Below are 20,456 nucleotides of genomic sequence, written 5' to 3'. Positions count from 1 at the left end.
GGTAAAAAAAAAATTGTTTTAAATGTCCTGCCGGAGGTCAGTTTAGGGAGCAGAAGCTCAATTAACAAGTATCCATTTTTCTAACCAGTGGCTATGCACGGGTTAGGAAAACATGCTCACAAAACTAAGCGTCCATTTTCCTAACCCACGCGCAGCCACTTCTCCTGGGCGCATGATGCCAGGAGGTGCTAGGCACACACAATTTCCTCTAGTGCCTCCTTTTTAACACAGCAGCTCATTTGCCTGCTGCATCTCACGCTTTTGAGAGGTGGATGGGCATATGTTAGGAAAGCGAGTGTCCAGTTTGAATGCATAGTTTTAGTGGGTCTGTATTGCATTGGCCTGTTTTGAGTAGACAGTATATAGCATATATGTTAACCATACAATTACAACAAATGTTCGAAAAGATAATTTGAGGTATTGATCTCTTACAAAAAACAAAGGAGGTGATTTTAAAAAGGGTAAAAATAGGTTTTATGTGCATAAATGGACTTTACATATTTAAATGGACTTCTGAAAATGCTGACTTTTATATGCATAACTCTTTTGAAAATTCACTTCATAGGGATGAATTGTCAAAAGATTTTACATGTGTAAATGGACTTTACACATATAAATGGGTTTTTGAAAATTGTTACAATATATGCTACTTTTACTCACATAACTCTTTTGAAAATTACCTCCAAAGGGGCACTGAAATACTTTCTATCATACCAAATTAAAATGTATTATATAACCTTTCTTTTGTTCTTCCCATTGCTTGAGGATGGCCCTGCATGATGTGGGATTTTGCTGAAGCCAACTCATGAATATTGAAATGTGCTTGCCAGCAGAAAGTAGAGACTGGACAAAAGAAGAAGCAGAATACTAGGTAACATACCACCTTCAATACCAGCAACCATTTATCTTTTGATAATCTGGAACAGATGAGTAGATTGAAATATTAGCATTGCATGGAGAATTAGGAATACACAGATGAATCTTACCTCTTCCCATTGATGTATATATCTAATTAATCTTGAAAGTCGTAACAAACGCAATAAACTGAGGATTTTTGTAAATCTCACAATGCGAAGTGCTCGAGCAGTCTTGTACACCTCTGAATCCATTCCTTTTTCTACAATGAGAAAGATATAATCCACTGGTATTGATGAGATGAAGTCAACCACAAACCAGCTTTTTAAATAATTCATCTTGATGACCTGAGGGTCAAGTATTATCTCAGAACTGTCTTCATTCACAATTCCGGTTCTAAAGTTCATGATCAAGTCGAACAGAAAAACTGTATCAGATGCCACATTGAAAATAATCCATGGTGTTGTTGTTTGTTCTGTAAAGAATGTGATTCCAACTGGTATTATGATAAGATTTCCAACCATCATTATAAGCATTATTAAGTCCCAGTAAAACCTAAAAAAAAAAAAAAAGAGATACATTATTACTGCAGCTACTGCACAGATAAATATTTTACTATAATTCTGACAACCTGTTTATATGATATAGCATGTTTATTCTATGCTACTGTGAATGTTAATTGTAATCCACATTGAACCATTTTATTGCAATTAATGGAATATAAGAAAAATTAAATTCATAACATTAAATAAACTTTTTTTTACAGGTAAACCAATGAAGGTTAGCCACAGTTTGGGGCAGATTTTAAAAGGTACGCGCGTGGGGTACATTTGTGCGCGCGTGTTGCCGCGCGCATGTTATAAAATCCGGGGTCGGTGCGCACAAGGGGGTGCACACTTGTGCACCTTGCATGCGCCGAGCCCGAGGGGAGCCCCGATGTCTTTCCCCGTTCCCTCCAAGGTCGCTCCGAAATCGGAGAAGCCTTGGAGGGAACTTTTCTTTCAGTCCCCCCCACCTTCCCCTCCCTTCCCCTATCTAACCCACCCCCCAGCCCTACTTAAATCCCCCCACCTTATTTTATTTTTTACGCCTACCTCTTGCAGGCGTATCTTGCGCGTGCCGGCCAGCTGCCAGCGCGCGAACCTCGGCACGGCCACTGTGCCGGAGGACTCAGGACCGCCCCCAGACCGCAGTCCTGCCCCCTTCCCGCCCCTTTTTCAAAGCCCCGGGACATACCTGTGTCCCGGGGCTTGTGCGCGCCGCCGAGCCTATGCAAAATAGGCTCAGAGCACGTGCAGGGGTAGGTTTTCGGGGGTTATGCGCATATATTACGCACGTAACCCTTTGAAAATCTACCCCATAGCCTTTAGCAATATAATTCACAGTTTAGCTGTAGTATTTCTATACTGTTCAAACAGTGCTCCCTGTCACATAGTGTTGCTTAAATTTGAAAGTGATTGACAATGTGAAAAAAGCTTAAAAGCTAGAATAATTCCTATGAAAAGTACATGTTAACTGATGTGCTTGTGTCCTATCACCCATTTAGCTTAATGGCAGATACAGTGATAGACATTTCAGCAATCCAGCTACACAAGAGTGAAAGTGCATTTATATCTGCAGGAAAAAGATACATGCAATTGCAATTCATTGTGAATTCAGTAAGGTCTATATTGAAAAGCCCAGTGAGTAGCAAAGTTATACATATAACTATATCCAAGTAATTGTACGCAGATATTCAGTGACACATATCTGGGAAAAAGTGCCTCTAAACATACCTGGATAAAGTTACCCAGTTATAGTCATCTCGGTAAGTTTAGGACAAGTATTTGGTTCAAACCAATTTCCCTGGCCAATATTAGCTGCACAGCACTGAATATCAGCACCATTCAGCTAACGCATAACCAACACCTTGGGAATATCTCCAGCTGCAACTCATTTTGTCTGGGTAAATGTCCTCTGGGCAATAGCTTGCTCAGAAAATATTTACCTACTCAGCAGAATATTTTCAACCCCGAAATTAAGCCAGACAATTCTTTTGAATATTTACCTCAGTATTTATGTTATTGTTTTATGTTTTCTACTTCAAGCACAATCAAGGGCTTAGGCAAGATCTTATAATAAGAAAATTAACATTTGTATTAAACATTGTAATTTGTCATGCTACACAAAGCAGAGGCAATATCATCTGCCCATAGTTTTGTGGTAGACTTCTGAGCAATTACTACATGCTTAAAATAAGGATTTTCCTAGCTAACAATGTGAAAATCTCATAAAGCATATTATATATATTTTTATCATTAATTCAAAGGAATAAACTCAAAATTAGAACTTCTAATATAAATAAAAGAGTATTAGCATACAAAGCCTATATAACTAACCGTTAATGTTTGCTGTATAGATCATATGAGTAATTTTAATGATTTATTTGTTCAAAGATTTTTTATATTATTAGGTTAAAGAGAAGGAAAATTAAGTTATAATGGGCATCATTACTGTTCTCTCAACCTAGCTTGATGTTTCCCAGGTAGAGAGTCCATCAAGCTAGGTTGAGAGAACATTGTACAAATCTCATCTTTGGGTGAGTTTCCTCATGCCGAAGGTCATGAAATCTTCACAAGAGAGCACTGTTCTGTTCATACATCTCACTTTGAATGTCAAAGTGGCCCCTAACCCCTACTCTAATACCTAAACCTCACCTCGAGTGGCTAGGTGGGCCTCATATAGAGATATAAATACCTACCTAGTATGAGAGTATTATGGCTAGGTTCTTTCTCTCTCTCTCTCTCTCTCTCTCTCTCTCTCTCTCTCTCTCTCTCTCTCTCTCTCTCTCTCTCAAAACATCACATAGCTAGATAAAGTCCTATCACACAAGTCTAGGAACCAGACATTCATCCTGTCCTTACTTGAGGGCAAGGCTCTGGCCTCTTGTGAGAGCGCTCTGATCCCATTCTGCAGGATCTTCCCTGGTTCCTAGACTTGTTCCGGACGGTGTTTGAGAAGGCAGGATGGCTAGCAGCCGCAGGCACCGAACTTCTGCATATCCACCAGGGAGGATATTGCTGACGGACTACGCCATCAAATTCAGAACACTAGCTACCGAACTCTATTGGGTGGAGGCCTGCTTAGATCTATTCTCCTGGATGGATTATCCCCGAAAATCAAGGACGAGTTGGCGGCCTGGGAACTTCCCACCTCCCTGGATGCCTTCATTGAGATGGCCGGCAGGATAGACTGCCGCCTGCAGGAGAGGGCTCATGAGCTACAGGGCCTGAGTAGGCATACAGTGGCCCCCAGTCGCCCCCGACACCCCTCACCCATCTCGCGGCCTCCCCCATCTTCGGAGGGACCTACTGAGGAACCCATGCAGTTAGGTCAAGGGCCCTTGACTCCCGAAGAATGGCAGATGCGTCATTGGGTGGGCCTCTGTCTTTACTGTGGGGGCTCCGGGCACCTCACTGCTCACTGTCCCATCTGTCCGGTAAACTCCTGGGCCTAGGTTCCACTGGGGGAGTGGCCCTAGGCCTGACCATGCCAGTTCCCCCATTAACACTCCCTGTGACATTCTCCCTTGAAGGATGTGATTTCCCGACACTAGCCTTAGTAGATTCTGGAGCGGGAGGGAACTTCTTGATGCAGGACATTGTGCAGCAGCTGCTAATTCCCACCTATCTATGTCCAAGTCCCCTGTCCCTTTCCTCCATCCACAGGGATCCCCTTCCAGGAAGGATCATGCGTCGCATTCTGTTGGAATGCCGTATCGATCCGCACCATCTGGAATGCCTCTCCTTCTACGTCATTCCGAAGACCATCCATCCAGTGGTACACCTTGGCTTCAACAGCACAACCCCCAGTTTGACTGGAGCTTGCTACAGTTGACCCAATGGGGTTGCGCTTGCCAAAGGATCTGCTTGAAAAGAGTTGTGGGTTTGTCCTATTGTTCCAGTACTCCAGTCCTAGAAGGAGTGCCTCCATAATATGGCCAATTCACAGATGTATTCTCTAAAAAGGCAGCTGATACTCTGCCTCCACACCGGGACTTCGATAGCGCCATTAATCTGATTCCTGGCTCCACACCTCCTCGACAAGGGTTTACCCCTATCCTTACCAGAGACCCACGCTATGTCCGAATATATCTGGGAGAATCTTCACAGGGATTCACCGAGGATCCACCTCCCCAGCCGGAGCCAGCTTCTTCTCTGTCAGTAAGAAGGATGGGACCCTGCGGCCTTGTATCAACTTTCACGGCCTGAATGCTATCACCATGAAAGATCGGTACCCGCTTCCTCACATAGCCAAACTGTTTGACCGCCTTCAAGGGGCGAAAGTCTTCTCGAAGCTGGACCTCCGGGGGGGCCTACAATTTGATTAGGATATGGGAGGATGGCGAATGGAAGACGGCGTTTAACACTCCGAACGGCCACTACAAGTACTTGATCATGTTGTTCGGACTTACCAACGCTCCCGCCATCTTCCAAAATCTCATGAATGAGGTGTTCTGAGACCTCCTCTAAGAATGCGAGATTGTCTCATCTCGACAACATTTTGGTATACTCCAAGGATCTGCACGCTCATCACCAACATGTTGCCTAAGTGCTACAAAGCCCAAGGAAGAACCCCCTGTATGCAGAGTTGGAAAAGTGCATAGGTGAAAAGGAGTCCCTGCCTTTTCTAGGCTACATTGTCTCTAACCGTGGTTTTCAGATGGACTCAGCTAAACTTAAGTGTATCCAGGATTGGCCACAACCCAGGGGTTTACGAGCTCTTCAACGGTTCCTCGGCTTTGCGAATTATCTCAGTTTTATCCAGAACTATTCCAGGCTGGCCGCACCTCTCACGTCCCTGACCCGCAAGAGGGCCAACGTAAAGAACTGGTCCGCCGAGGCAGTAGAAGCCTTTCGAGCCCTCAAAGGGGCCTTCTTACAGAAGCTATGCCTCCAGCACCCAGATCCCAGGCTTCCGTTTACAGTGGAGGTGGATGACTCCTCCGAGGGAGTAGGAGCGGTGCTCAGCCAACACGACTCAGCAGGAACCCTATACCCGTTCTCTGTCTTCTCGAGGAAGTTTTCCCCGGTGGAATGGAATTATGCCATAGGTGATAAAGAACTCTTGGCCATAAAACTCGCATTCGAAGAGTGGTGTAAATGACTTCAGGGGGCACAACACTGTATTACGGTTTACCCGGACCATAAAAATCTCGTACACCTCTAGCAAGCACAACGTCTTAACCCCCGCCAAGCTTGTTGAGTGCTCTTTTTCACAGGATTTGATTTCGAGCTGTTATCAACCTGCGACCAAGAACCTCAGAGCGGATGTACTCTCCCGTTCCTGCTCTCTGGAGGATCATGTCAAACCTATACAGCATATCATAGATCCAGCCTGCGTCATCCTCTCTGCCACCCAAATTGTGCCACCAGGTAAGATGGTCATCCCCAGAAAACTTCGTCTTAGGCTGGGCTCATGATTCCCACGTCACCAGCCACCCTGGATGGGCCCAGACGCAGGCCCTTCTCCAACAGTTTTACTGGTGGCCAGAGATGCATAAGGACATTCGGGCTTATGTAGATTCTTGCCCTGTCTGTGCCCAGCAGAAGACTCCAGTGGGAAAACCACAGGGCCTATTGCATCCATTACCTGCCCCTGAAGAACCTTGGATGCACATTTCCATGGACTTCATTGTGGATCTTCCCGCTTCAGAGGGCAACACAGCCATTTGGGTGATAGTTGACCGCTTTTCTATGGCAAATTTTACAGCATTGCCTAGCATCCCCTCAGCTTCCCAACTGGCACAGTTATTCGTACAACACATTTTTCATCTGCATGGACTGCCACAACGTATCATTTCCTACCAGGATCCCCAGTTTACCGCTAGGTATTGGCAGAACCTCTGCAAAAAATTCCAAATCGTTCTGGATTTCATGACTGCCTATCACCCCCAAGCAAATGGCCAAGCAGAGCGGACTAATCATGCCCTGAAACAATTCTTAACAACTTATGTCAATGCTCGTCAGGATGAATGGACCAATCTACTCCCCTGGGCAGAGTTTTCACATAACTCACACCCCTGTACTGCTACTGGTGCATCACCCTTCCAAATCGTTTATGGGAAGCAGCCGCTTCCACCCTTACCGCTTTCCTTGTCCATCCTGTCCCTGGCCGCCCAGATGACAGCTTTAAAGTTGAAAGAACTATGGATTCAGACTCAATGGATGAACCAGGAGGTGGACCTGATGGCCAAGAAATTTGCCGACCACCATCAAAGACCAGTGCCCCAATTCCAGCGAGGAGAAAAAGTATGGCTCAGCACCTAGCACATTCGCCTGAGGGTCTCATCCATGCGCTGGCTCTGCGTTATATTGGTCCCTTCGCTGTGCTCTGACAAATAGCGCCCATAACTTATTAGCTTTGCATACCTGCCTCTCTGAAGGTACACAATTCCTTCCACATCTCCCTTCTAGTACTCTCCTGGCCCTGCCGGAGAACCCCAGAGCCTCCTCAGCTTGCCACCAAAGATGAGACCATGTACCAAGTTTGTGAGGTCCTTGATTCTAGGAATCGAGGTCACAGATAGGAATACTTGCTATCCTAGGAAGGATTCGGCCCAGAGAAGAATTCCTAGGGACCATCCTCCAACATCCATGACAAGAGCCTAATTAGGCAGTTACTCTTATTAGAGTGCTGTTACATCAAATTTGACATTTCAAATTCCATTTCAAAACTTTGCAAAACACCTTTCAGTTTTCCATTTAATACAGGTTACTCATCTTCACTATCTACAACCATGCGTATCACCCCAGGAAACCTAGACCCTCACGCAGGGGGCTTAAAAGAGGAGGTACTGTTACGTTCATCAGTCGTGGCCCCCCGTAACCGGCCTCTCATACTTACCCGTGCCATGGCGTGGCTCGGGCGGGCCCTGGAACACTGGCGGCAGCAGGGAGCCGCTGCCAACGCAGCTCAAGTCACGGCCGGTCTCTCCGGTGCTGCTCTCTCCCGGCACACGGCCACCCACTGCCTCAGGCTCCTTCTTCACCCCAATCCTCTTAGGCACACGCGCATACTACCTCCCAAGATTTAAGGGGACCATGGCAGGAAATGGCCACGGCCCCTCCTTTCAAAAACCAGCACCTTTTCCTATTTAAGGCAAGGTCTGGCTTGCTTCTTAACTCTTGCTCCTATTCCTCCCCGGAAGGAATTCCCGAGCTCCTGATCCTACCTTTGGGTTGCATCAACCCCACCTCGGCCCAAGGGTCCACCTCTGACACAACAAGCTTTTTGAATATTGACATCTATATTTATTGTCCCTGATTCTATCAGATGGAAATAATGTTAGAGCATGTGCAATCCACTCTTTTAAACAAAACAGCAAATCGAAAGATATGTAACCATTTGAATCTTCTTAAACAATTAGTCAATTGCGAAAATCCTCTAACAATATATGCAAGTTATTCCAAATGTCAAATGCCTGACATTTTTTGCTGACAGTTTCTTTAAGGGCTAATATTTTTCACTGGAGATCCCCCATAGTGTCAATTGAAATTATCCTTTCTTAATATTTTCTGAACTGAGACCATGAGATGTGAGTTATGAGAGATGAAAAGAGATACTGAGAATAATAGAATGAGAAAATTAAAAGATGAGAAAAGAATCACTTTAACCTACACTCCACACTCACTCAAACACTGGTCTTGAAATTGAACTTGCTTTACACTCGACACTTTTCTTTATATTTTCTCTAAAGAAATATTCAAATCCTGAGTTATTTTAACTGACTTATACTGAACTACCATCATGAAATTATTATACGCTATCCAGCATGTGCACATATTTCCCTGGAAGCACCTCTTTATTCATCAGACTATTGCAACCTTAAAAACAACCCTTAGAAATATTTCAGGTCAGGAATAAAGTCTTTCTTGGTGATGATTACAGAGAACTCCTCTCCTATTTGAGAATAAGCATAATAGACTACAGCTTCACTACAGACAGATCCTCCCCAAGCACAGGGCTTTACTATCAGGGTTTTGATAAAATAGTGGAAACCTACTTATGTATGAATTTGAGATTAATTTTTCTTCCACACACTTGTCTTTCTTTCACCACAGATCAGCTGTATTTAATTTACTTTAACTATTTTCAACTCTTACCTTTCCAGGAAAATCTTCTGCTTAAACCACACTCACTTATTTCACACACACTAGAACGTGTTTCACAGAGCTTTCCCTAGTCAAAAGTGTTTTGTTATAACTGTATTAGGCCACAGAACAGAGCTAGGGAGCAGCATTTCTGCTCTATGAATTTCTAAAGAATCGTTTCCACAGTATTCTAAAACTGCTACAGCCTTTCTCCGACAGAAAAAATTATTGCGTTTATGATATCCGAGATAAAAATAGCTCCTACCCCAATAATTACTCAATTTCTAACCCCCTTGTTACAAGCATAGATAAGATCAGGAAATTTTAATAACTTTAGAAATTCTTCAAAACAAATTTAATTATCCAAAATTTAATGTACTTTAACCAATTGTTATATAGCTACATCAGCCTCATAACATGTTGTTTACCAACTAAAAAGTACATTGCTATGTCATTAATATGGTAATGGATTTAGAATGTTACTTTTCTGACTTGTGCTTAGCTGCATGAACCTAATTTTCTAAGGTTTATACAAGAAAAAGCTGAAATGAATCACTAGAAATCACTGAATCAGAGTTACAAATTACAATAAATTTAAAATTTAAAATTCAAAACCATTCCCAATTTCCTCCTAAGGTAATGAAAGATTATTCAATGGTATTTAATAAACCTGCACTAAACTTCGCACAGCTCTGAAATTAAATGTAGGTAGGAAGTCAGATAATCAAAGAACAGAAAAAATAACCACCTCACCTCACAGATCATAAGAAACCGTCAGAGACGCTGAGTTGATATGTGACCTTCATACTAGGCATCATCGTAAAGTGTGATACACTTATAGAATTCCGCCTTATTTATAGTCATCGGTCATTATTGCAAATTGTAGAAAACAAAAAACACCACCAGTGACAACATTTTTTAGTTTTGGGTTTGCACATGAACTCACAAGAGCAAAAATGGATTTTCCATCTAAATAACACTCATTACCATGGCCTTAACATCGCTGTAGAGTGGTATTCTATTTTATAATCATGCATGTTTAATTTGCTGTGATTTTGATTAACACTCTGGCGGGTTCATAAACACACTGTTATGCACAGTTCCGGTATGCTTTGCTGGAAACTGAGTGCAGTCTACCCATGCCGACCCATGGAAGTAAGTACCTGCATAACATAAATTTTAATTACAAACATTCAAGATTTGATCTATCAACTTTTTTGTTCCAGATGCATTTCTTCACCCCATGAAGAAGGATTACCCTCTGAAACATGGACTGTGTCGGTCTTTTGGGCTTTTTGCTTCGGCATCATCTTCCAGCAACTATCAATTTGAAATTTTAATAATATGGCATTTCTGATTTATTGAGACGGGATATACTGCATCGCTATGAAAATTGCTGAACTCTTGCTCTACCATCAAGCTAAGTAGCTCTTTACACAAAAACAATTGTTCAGATTTTGGTTTTAAGAAGTGTTTCAAGAATTAATTTTGTGTGAGTTCACATGCATACCAAAAACCAAAAAATGTTGTCACTGTTGGTGTTTTTTGTTTTCTAGAATTTGCAATAATGACCGATGATTATAAATAAGGCGGAGTTCTTTGAGTGTATCACACTTTACGATGACGCCTAGTATGAAGGTCACATATCAACTTCAGCATCTCTGATGGTTTCTTATCATCTATGAGGTGAGATGGTTATTTTTCTGTTCAATGGTATTTAATGTCATCCTGAGACTTCTTAAGCTCCCATAAAACATATACAATCACTCAATAGTAGCAATGGCCAAATGTCAAAATCCACCTCATTTTTATCCAAAATAAAAATCAAATGGGTGTTTCTAATCTCTCCTCTGATGTTTCCATACTTTACTTAACTTATTCTGAGGTATTTTATATTTTTTTAAATTCTAAAATAAGCTCCATGGAAAATGAGTCAATTATTATCATTAAAACTCACTTTTATTCCCCAATGATAACTTGACAGGGGTTCCTGACTTCTTTTCAGCTGTTCCCTGATATTGTTTAGATTTCATTTATGCAATATTATCAGTTTTAAAACTTATTATGAAAATTGCTGAGTTGAACCATGAAACTTATAAATTCACTAGGGTCTTCCCTTGGGCCTACCTACCGCAATTCAGGGGTTATTTTATTTTATTTCACTTTATTTGTTTTTTTTTCTTTTTAAGCTTTTATTTATAATCGTGTCACAGCCGTGAAACCGCAAGTCAGTGGTGTAATTGTCTGTCAATATGGTCTGTCTTCCGCAAGCACTGGGGCTTTTCCTAAAGCCCTGGACATCCCAGAACCTCATCCTCTGGCAGTGCAAGGCTCCAGTCCATCACTGCTATGGCTGGGACTCAGAGTGGCAACAGCAGCAGTGACTCAGCACTGCTCTACTCGCTCCAGCCCTTTCCCCAGGAAAACAATGCTGGTCCTGCTATGCCGGAGGTAGCTGCTCTCCCGCTCCCATCGCTCCATCTCTGCAGCCCAACTGTGTGAAAGCCCCCCCCACTACCACCACCACCATGGGCAGCCTCCACATAGTTCCCACAGTCCCTGATGTAGCACAGAGCCAGCAGCAGACCTCAGGCCACTCCAGGCCTCCCAAATAGGCCCCACTTAACCAGCAGCCCTGAATTTGGCTGTCACTGACAAACTGCACCTGCAGTTCTGACACTGCCTCCATCCACCCCAAGGAACCCTCGGATTCAGGTAAATATTTTTTAATGTATCCCCCATTCATGCTTGTATGTATCATTTTCTGTCAGAGATTTCAGTCTCTGTTGCATCTGCTGCTGCAAGGAGCCCCAACATCTCTGCTTTCATTCTCTTGTGCTCACAGAAACCCTCTCATTTTTCCTCCAGAATATTTACTTGGGGGGGGGGGATGACCCTGTTCAGCTTGTTGCTTTCTGAAATAAGATTCTTTATGGCATCCTTGAAGGGCTTGTATCTGCTGACTCATCTCTACCCAATCATAATGCACAGGGTGGGGGTGGGGGATGTGATCCACACCTATCTCTATTTCCAGAGACAGGTTATGAAGGGGGTGTCTGCTGCTTCACTAATCTTGGCTAGCAAAAACAACCCATGAAGTTGAAACACAATGTGATACTTATTCAAAATTCAGTAACCCAAGGCACCGAGACTTCACTCAACACTGCACAAAGTTGTGCTAATCAAGTGTAACATGATTTTGGATGACCTTCATATAAACGGAGATGCTCAACGATGTAATGTCTTAAGTCTTGATCGGACCGTGTCTGTGGTTATAATCATTGGTCATATGCATACATTTTTTTTAAAAACATTTTGTATATCGCAAATAAAATCATTTATCTTTTTATCTTTAGAATGAGTGTATGCACATCTTCAACAGTACAGGGTGGTGATAACCTACTAAATATTGTCCTGGAGGTCACTTTGTAGTTGGGGTATAAGAGGTGTAGACACTTAAAGCACAGGTTCACCACCATTTGTAGGATGGTCATCTATTGCAATCTGTTCCCTGATGCACCTCATCACTACTTTCAATGCTGCCTGCCTCTTGCCCAGGTGCAGTGAAACAGAATGCCACCCTATTTCTTCTATGGTGGTTTGCGGCTGCAGATACATGGCAGGGGCTGCTGATCTGACTGGTAGAAGGGGGCCATGGGATCATCTTGAGGAAAAGTCTTCCCGTTTTCAATCCTTTTGCTTCAGCTTTTGTTTTGAGTGGCAGAGAGGGTCCCCATGCTCATACTGCCACCCTCCCCAATGCCATTGCTAGCTGGTGGTGTTTCTGTAGGTGATGCTGCGGTGAATACATTGAGCAAAATACGGTCCTTACTGCGGTGAATACTTTGAGCAAAATACAGTCTCTCCCTCACGTTAAAGTGCCTCCATATTATAAATGCCTTTTGCAGTCTCCCCTCTGCAACTTTGGGGGCTGCTGCTGCTGCTGCTACAGGCACTGTAGTTAAGGTTGAGAATGGACTGTGAAGAAAAATGCCAGGGGCATTATTCACTCTCTCTTCCTTCATGGTCTGCTCTTCTTCTTGGTTGTTCTCAAAACCATCAGTATCATCCATCTCCCCTATCTCTTCACTGGAAGCTAAAACACTACTGAATAAACCTCCCAAATATCTTTGCCTACTAGCTCTTCAATATCTTTTGATTCAGGGAATCCGAGACACAATTCTTCCTCAGAATCAATTCTTTAAAATAACACCTCCATTACTTATAAAGCCATAATCATGGAGCAGCTCACTGCTGATTTTGGGTATTACATGTCTGCTGCCCGTTTCCTTGCTCCTGCCCTAGTAAGGCCAGCCTCTGATAGCTCTCCCACCTCTTACCCCTGCTCTCAAGTAAGAGGAAGAGGAATAGGTGGTAGTAGCACATGATCTCCAAACTTTAATTTCTTATGGCTTGCTCTGGCTTCTACTCTTGGAGTAAAATGCTAAAAATGCTCATAAGTTTAGGGGCTGGACTGCTACAACTGCTTGTGCATCTGACAGGTTGGGCTAGCTCTGCAAGAATATCCAATCTTCAGCCCCTGCCATTTTTCTGCTCACTGCCATTCCCACCTCCTCCCTTTCCTCACAGTGGTATGATGAAATTGGAAGTGGCTACTGGGGTTTTGATGTCACAATCTACTTTATTGATACTGTACCACTCACCAGTACTACTCTAATACTGACTGAATATCTTTCTGTCATACACACTCAATCAAGTTGATAGACTGAGTCCACTTCTGTGCTTAGCAAGCATTGCCAATTTTCCAAGCAGAGTTAGGATCTTGCTAATGGCACAAGCTCAGTCTCTGTCTTTCTAGGGATATCCCTTACATGTGTGTGAAATGCTGACTTCTTTTGAACACACTCAAAAAAACTGTCAGAAAGAGAATAAACTGGCAAGGCTGCACTGTACTCTGTCTGAAGATAACCAGTGCATTACACTTTGCAGAGTCCGACAGATAGACACAAAAAGTCAGCATTTACTCCTTCTGTATTTCTAGTTCACTACACTGCCCCAAAGAACAAACAGAACACAGCGTCTCTGTATTTATGTTACATTGAGTGCACAATGACTGCAGTAGTGAAGAAAAAGCCCTTTGACAATGCCACAGTTTTTCTCCTTTTTTAAATCTTTTGATTTCAAGAAAGTTTCTGAAAAAACAAGATTTCCCTGTGAAATCCAACAAAGAAAATGGAGTTTCTTAGCATATGCTCAGACCTTTTGATTGAAAGACAACAACATTACTTGATCCAGAAGCCAATTGTAGGCTAGTTTAAAAAATGTTTTATCTTGACTGGTCCTCCATTCTCTCTACTTGCCTACTTCTCCCACCTCATCTGTAGCTCTGTTCCTACCTCACACAGGCAGTTGTTAGTAATAGCGGTGGTTATTATCTAAGTCAACTTAATTAATAGCAGATAATGGACTTCTTCTCCAAGAACTTATCCAATCCTTTTTTAAACACAGCTACACTAACGGGCGGATTTTAAAAGCCCTGCTCGCGTAAATCCGGGCGGATTTTTGTGAGCAGGGCCTTGCGAGCTGGCGAGCCTATTTTGCATAGGCCGCCAGCGCGCGCAGAGCCCCGGGACGCGCGTAGGTCCCGGGGTTTTCTGAAGGGGGCGTGTTGGGGGCATGTTGGAGGGGTGGGGCTGAACGACGCAGCGTTTTGGGGGCGGGACGTGGCGTTTTGGGGGCGGGCCGGGGGCATGGTTTTGGCCCGGGGTGTTCCGGGGGCGTGGCTGCACCCTCCGGAACCACCCCCGGGTCGAGTCTCGGCGCGCCAGCAGCCCGCTGGCACGCATGGATTTACGTCTCCCTCTGGGAGGCGTAAATCCATGGATAAAGGTAGGGGGGGTTTATATAGGGCCGGGGTGGGTGGGTTAGGTAGGGGAAGGGAGGGGAAGGTGAGGGGAGGGGAGGGCGAAAGAAAGTTCCCTCCGAGGCCGCTCCGATTTCGGAGCGGCCTCGGAGGGAACGGAGACAGGCTGCGCGGCTCGGCACGCGCCGGCTGCCCAAAATTGGCAGCCTTGCGCATGCCGATCCAGGATTTTAGAAGATACGCGTGGCTACGCGCGTATCTTATAAAATCCAGCGTGCTTTTGTTTGCGCCTGGTGCACAAACAAAAGTACGCAAACACGCTTTTTTAAAAAATCTACCCCTAACTGCACTAACCAGATCTTCTGGCAACAAATTTCAGAGTTTAATTGTGCGATGAGTGAAAAAGAACTTTCTCCAATTAGTTTTAAATGTGCCATATGCTAACTTCATGGAGTGTCCCCTAGTCTTTCTATTATCTGAAAGAGTAAAAAACCGATTCACATCTACCCTTTTCTAGACCTCTCATGATTTTAAACACTTCTTTCATATCGCCCCTCAGCAGTCTCTTCTCCAAGCTGAAAAGTCCTAACCTCTTTAGTCTTCAGTCATCATTTTGGTAGCCCTTCTCTGTACCTTCTCCATCGCAATTATATCTTTTTTGAGATGTGGCGACCAGAATTGTACACAGTATTCAAGGTGCGGTCTCACCATGGAGCGATACAGAGGCATTATGACATTTTCCGTTTTATTCACCATTCCCTTTCTAATAATTCCCAGCATTCTGTTTGCTTTTTTGACTGCCGCAGCACACTGAACCAACGATTTCAATGTGCTATTCACTATGACGCCTAGATCTCTTTCTTGGGTAGTAGCATCCAATACGGAACCTAACATTGTGTAACTATAGCATGGGTTATTTTTCCCTGTATGCATCACCTTGCACTTCTCCACATTCAATTTCATCTGTCATTTTAATGCCCAATTTTCCAGCTTCACAAGGTCTTCCTGCAATTTATCACAATCTGCTTGTGATTTAACTACTCTGAACAGTTTTGTATTATCTGCAAATTTGATTACCTCACTTGTATTTCTTTCCAGATCATTTATAAATATATTGAAAAGAAAGGGTCCCAATATAGACCCCTGAGGCACTCCACTGCCCTCTCCCTTCCACTGAGAAAATTGTCCATTTAATCCTACTCTGTTTCCTGACTTTTAGCCAGTTTGTAATCCACAAAAGGACATCACCATCTATCCCATGACTTTTTATTTTTCCTAGAAGCCTCTCATGAGGAACTTTGTCAAATGCCTTCTGAAAATCCCAGTACACTACATCTACCAGTTCACCTTTATCCACATGTTTATTAATTCCCTCAAAAAGGTGAAGCAGATTTGTGAGGCAAGACTTGCCTTGGGTAAAGCCATGCTGACTTTGTTCCATTAAACCATGTCTTTCTATATGTTCTGTGATTTTTATGTTTAGAACACTTTCTACTATTTTTCCTGGCACTGAAGTCAGGCTAACCAGTCTGTAGTTTCCCGGAACGCCCCTGGAGCCCTTTTTAAATATGGGGGTTATATTAGCTATCCTCCAGTCTTCAGGTAGAATGGATGATTTTAATGATAGGTTACAAATTTTTACTAATAGGTCTGAAATTTCATTTTTTTGGTTCCTTCAGAACTCTGGGGTGTATACCATCCGGTCCACATCTGGACTGTGCTTCTACAATGGTATTTTTTAACAATGACCATGCCTCTTGGACATTTTTTACTCTTGTAGCTGCTCCTTTCAGTTTTTTTGTAACAATTTTTCTCATTTTATCAAAGTTTCCCTTTTGAAAGTTTAGCATGAGAGCCGTGGATTTGCTTACTGTCCCCCTTCCAGTCATTAAATCAAATTTGATCATATTATGATCACTATTGCCAAGCGGCCCCACCACCATTACCTCTCTCAACAAATCCTGTTCTCCACTGAGAATTAGATCTAAAATTGCTCCCTCTCTCATCAGTTCCTGAACCAATTGCTCCATAAAGCTAGGGCACTTCAGAAATGGCGCCAACATGGACGTTGAAGGCTCCGGTGGTAGCAGAAGCCCCAAGGAGGCCGGAGGCTCAATACCCTACAGGGCTCATCCCAACACCAACCGCACTCTGCACTCCAACTTCTCCTCAAATGCTGTCGATGACAGTACAGCTTAAGGAGGAAAAGGCGTAACTTGGTTCCCTTCAGGGTTCCGGAGGGGAACAGGTGCCTGGCAACAATATCAGTGGGGACCACCTCGGGCCCTCGTCCTCAACAGGCATAGATGTCTCATCGCCACGGGGCCGCTTTGGTGGTGTCATGAATGATACAGATGCCTTTCTGAGCTTGCAGCCATGGGAGGAAGGTGATCAATGAAGGTGCTTTCTTGATTTCTCCCATTGCTTGGCCTGGTCTTTCCCCGGTGCTGAGGATGATGGCGACGATCCAGACCTAGAGAGGAAAAAGACACATAGAGGCCGATCCCCAGCACCTACTTCCAGTAAGGAAATCAACAAGAGAGGACAAGACAGGGCCAGTACTTCCAGGGTCCTCTTTATCATGAGGTGTCGACACCCCCAACACCAATGTTGAGGGTTTGGACTTTCTGGCCCCCAAAAGCTTGTCCATCTTGTCCAGGCATGCTTGGCAACCCTTGGGGGTCATCTGAGCACAAAAGGAGCTCCCAGGCACAGAATGCAGATCTCGTGGGGGGTCTGTGATGGACATAAGAACATAAGAAATTGCCACTGGATGGCCGGCGCCATCTTTAAAAATGGCGCAGGCCAGCCAGTGCTCCTACCATGTGACAGGGGCTGGCCAATGGCACGGATACCCTGTCACATGGTAAGGGCAAAGGGCCATCGGCAGCATTTTGATTAGTGGCAGCCGACGGCTCGGGAGCGGGAGATCATTCCCGGGACCCCCACTGGACCACCAGGTACCTGTAAAATGTTTTTGGGGGGTCGGGAGGGTGGGGGAAGCAAAGGGATTCATTTTAAAGGGTTGGGGTGGGTTTACGGGTTATTTTTGTGTGCCGTTTTTCCCGCCCTCCCCAAAACGATAAGAGAAACCCCACGATCAATATCATGGGGTTTTCCTATCGTTTCGGGGGAGCCCCAGATTTCTGACGATTTTGAAAATATTGACGATATTTTTAATCGTCCGTAGCCCGATTCACATACCTAATGTTTAATGAATCTCATGGAAATGTATTAAATAGGCTCTAGAATTTGTGATGTCACGAGATGAACTGTAAACATCAGGAAAGAGATAATGGGGAGAAATTTCAGAATGAGGAAAAGTTCTTGACTTAGCTGTGTAATTATCATATTTAACAAAGCTGCAGCCTGTTGCATCACCATTCTGCTGTAGGGTTATCTGTGATGGGAGGTAAAGCTTTGTTCCAAGTAGAAAATCCACAGGATAGTCCAGGCTAGGACTGCCCATATTAAACCCATAGGGGCAGATTTTATAAATCTGAGCACATGCGTACTTTTGTTCGCGCACCAGGCGGAACAAGAGTACGCGGGATTTTAATAGATACGCGCATAGCCGCGCGTATCCATTAAAATCCGGGTTCGGCGCGCGCAAGGCTGCCCAAAATTGGCAGCCTGCGTGCGCCGAGCCGCGCAGCCTGCCTCCGTTCCCTCCGAGGCAGCTCCGAAATCGGAGCGGCCTCGGAGGGAACTTTCCTTCCACCCCCCCGCACCTTCCCTTCCCCTACATAACCCACCCCCCCGGCCCTATCTAAACCCCCCCCTACCTTTGTCGGCAAAGTTACACCTGCTGCCGCGCTCCATGTTCCGGTCCGGGGCCTGGTCCGGAGGCCGCTGCCATGCCCTGGAACGCCCCCGGGCCGAAACTACACCCGCGGCGTCACCCCCGAAACGCCGCGTCACTCGCGACACGCCCCCCCGACACGCCCCTCCATGCGCGTCCCGAGGCTTGCGTGCGCTGCTGAGCCTATGCAAAATAGGCTCGGCGCGTGCAGGGGGGGGTTGGGGTAGGTTTTCGGGGGGTTCGTGCGTATCTTACGCACGTACCCCTTTGAAAATCTACCCCATAGTAACCAAAAGCATGTAAGTTAATGGGGCGGTTGCAAGAAGTCAAGTTACTCTTCTGGGATTCAGATTATTCATATTCAAGATAGCACAGCAAAGTCCTTGAAAAAATTATTGATATCTCTAAAACCTTTTTTTCTAATTTGTTTCCATTAATTGGATAATCTCAACAGTTTGCAAACAGATGGTCTTACCTGATTCACTTAATGCACCATCACTGCAAAGCAATCTCATTCCTAAATTGAAACAAGTTCTACAACATTGACTTAGGGCCTGACTTACTACATTTTTTTTTATCATAGACACAGGATGGGAGAAAATAATACTAAATCAGCCTTAATTAAATCGAAGTCAAATGTACCACACCATTAAGCATTCCTGCAGTGTGCATTTACTATATGAAAAAAGGAAAAATAAAGATATACAGGCATTTATAGCACTGACATTCTTTTTTGTGGTTTGTGATGTTTCAGGAGGAGAAGTGGGAGGAGGAGACATCAGCAAAATTAGGGTTTATATCTTGCTTCTCCCACTTATATCCCTTGTGATTTTCAAAAATATTTACAGGCTTAAAACTAGGTTTTGCATGTGTAAATGCACTTTACCCGTGTAAGTGGGCTTTTGAAAATTGCTCTGATAGTATATTACATTTACATTCATAACTCCTTTGAAAATGTACCTGCTAAATAGAAAGCTCCCTGGGACAGGAGCTTTTTTGTATCTGAACACTTATCATTATTAATACAACACTGCATACATCCAGTAGCACTTTAAAATAATAATTAGTGCTGTCATCAAAATTAATATACAATTTTCTATACTTCTCATTTGATTATACATATGGGAATACAACAAATGATTCTAAAACTGTATATATCTGACAAATTATTTTGGCAGCTCTCTGAATAACTGACTTTCAACTATCCTTTATCAATATATACCTTTTACACAGTGAAATATAAATGCCCTTAAGTCAGCAATGACATTGTCTACACCTGAAGCTACTTTTGTTCATTAGCATACATAGCAATATCAATGGTCCCTTAATAATTACTGCTGGATTTTTTATGCATTGAACAATTAATAAGCCTTTCAGAAAGAACAAGAGAAATAAGTGGCTACAGCACTTACAAAATTAATAAGTGCAGGAAGATTAAAAACTAAATATGAACAAGTATGTTTCTACATTTTTTCTTTAAAACTCTATCTTGATGTAAAGTTAGTATTCAAAAGTTAACTTTGCACCTTCCTTAATTTGAGATGGAAGAATCCAGCTTTTGTGATAAAGCAGCCAGCTACATCATTAATCCTGGTCAAAGATACACACAGTAAGGATGTGTAGAGGAAAAATATTAATTTTGGTTCATTTATTCATTTCATGGGTCGCCTTCGTTCATTTCATTAGTTTCAAACTAATTAGTTGGTTTTTGGAGTGCAGATTAGAATCCGCACAAATATTTTCCTTGTAGACTTCCTGGGATTTTTTTAGGAAGGTGTTTTACATATCCTGCACCTTTCCAGCTTTTGGGCTATTCTCTTTTTGGGATGGGTCTCAGGGGTAT

At 43.5% G+C, this 20,456-nt stretch overlaps 1 protein-coding gene across 1 annotated transcript in view; it reads right to left on the bottom strand.

Annotated features, from left to right (window-relative positions):
* Window positions 1-355: 355 nt before the first annotated feature.
* LOC115100951 overlaps window positions 356-20,456 on the bottom strand; it is a 56,938-nt gene continuing 36,837 nt past the window's right edge. Inside the window, exons 4-5 of the mRNA XM_029620074.1 lie at window positions 987-1,410; window positions 356-843 (exon numbers count right to left, since the gene is read on the bottom strand). Of these exons, the coding sequence (XP_029475934.1) occupies window positions 709-843; window positions 987-1,410 (559 nt within the window). The 3' untranslated portion in view covers window positions 356-708. The remainder of the gene's footprint in view (window positions 844-986; window positions 1,411-20,456) is intronic.

The sequence above is a fragment of the Rhinatrema bivittatum genome, chromosome 1 (genome assembly GCF_901001135.1).
Source record: "Rhinatrema bivittatum chromosome 1, aRhiBiv1.1, whole genome shotgun sequence".
In the NCBI taxonomy this organism is placed as follows: domain Eukaryota; kingdom Metazoa; phylum Chordata; class Amphibia; order Gymnophiona; family Rhinatrematidae; genus Rhinatrema; species Rhinatrema bivittatum.
This window is presented reverse-complemented; position numbering and strand designations above follow the sequence as displayed.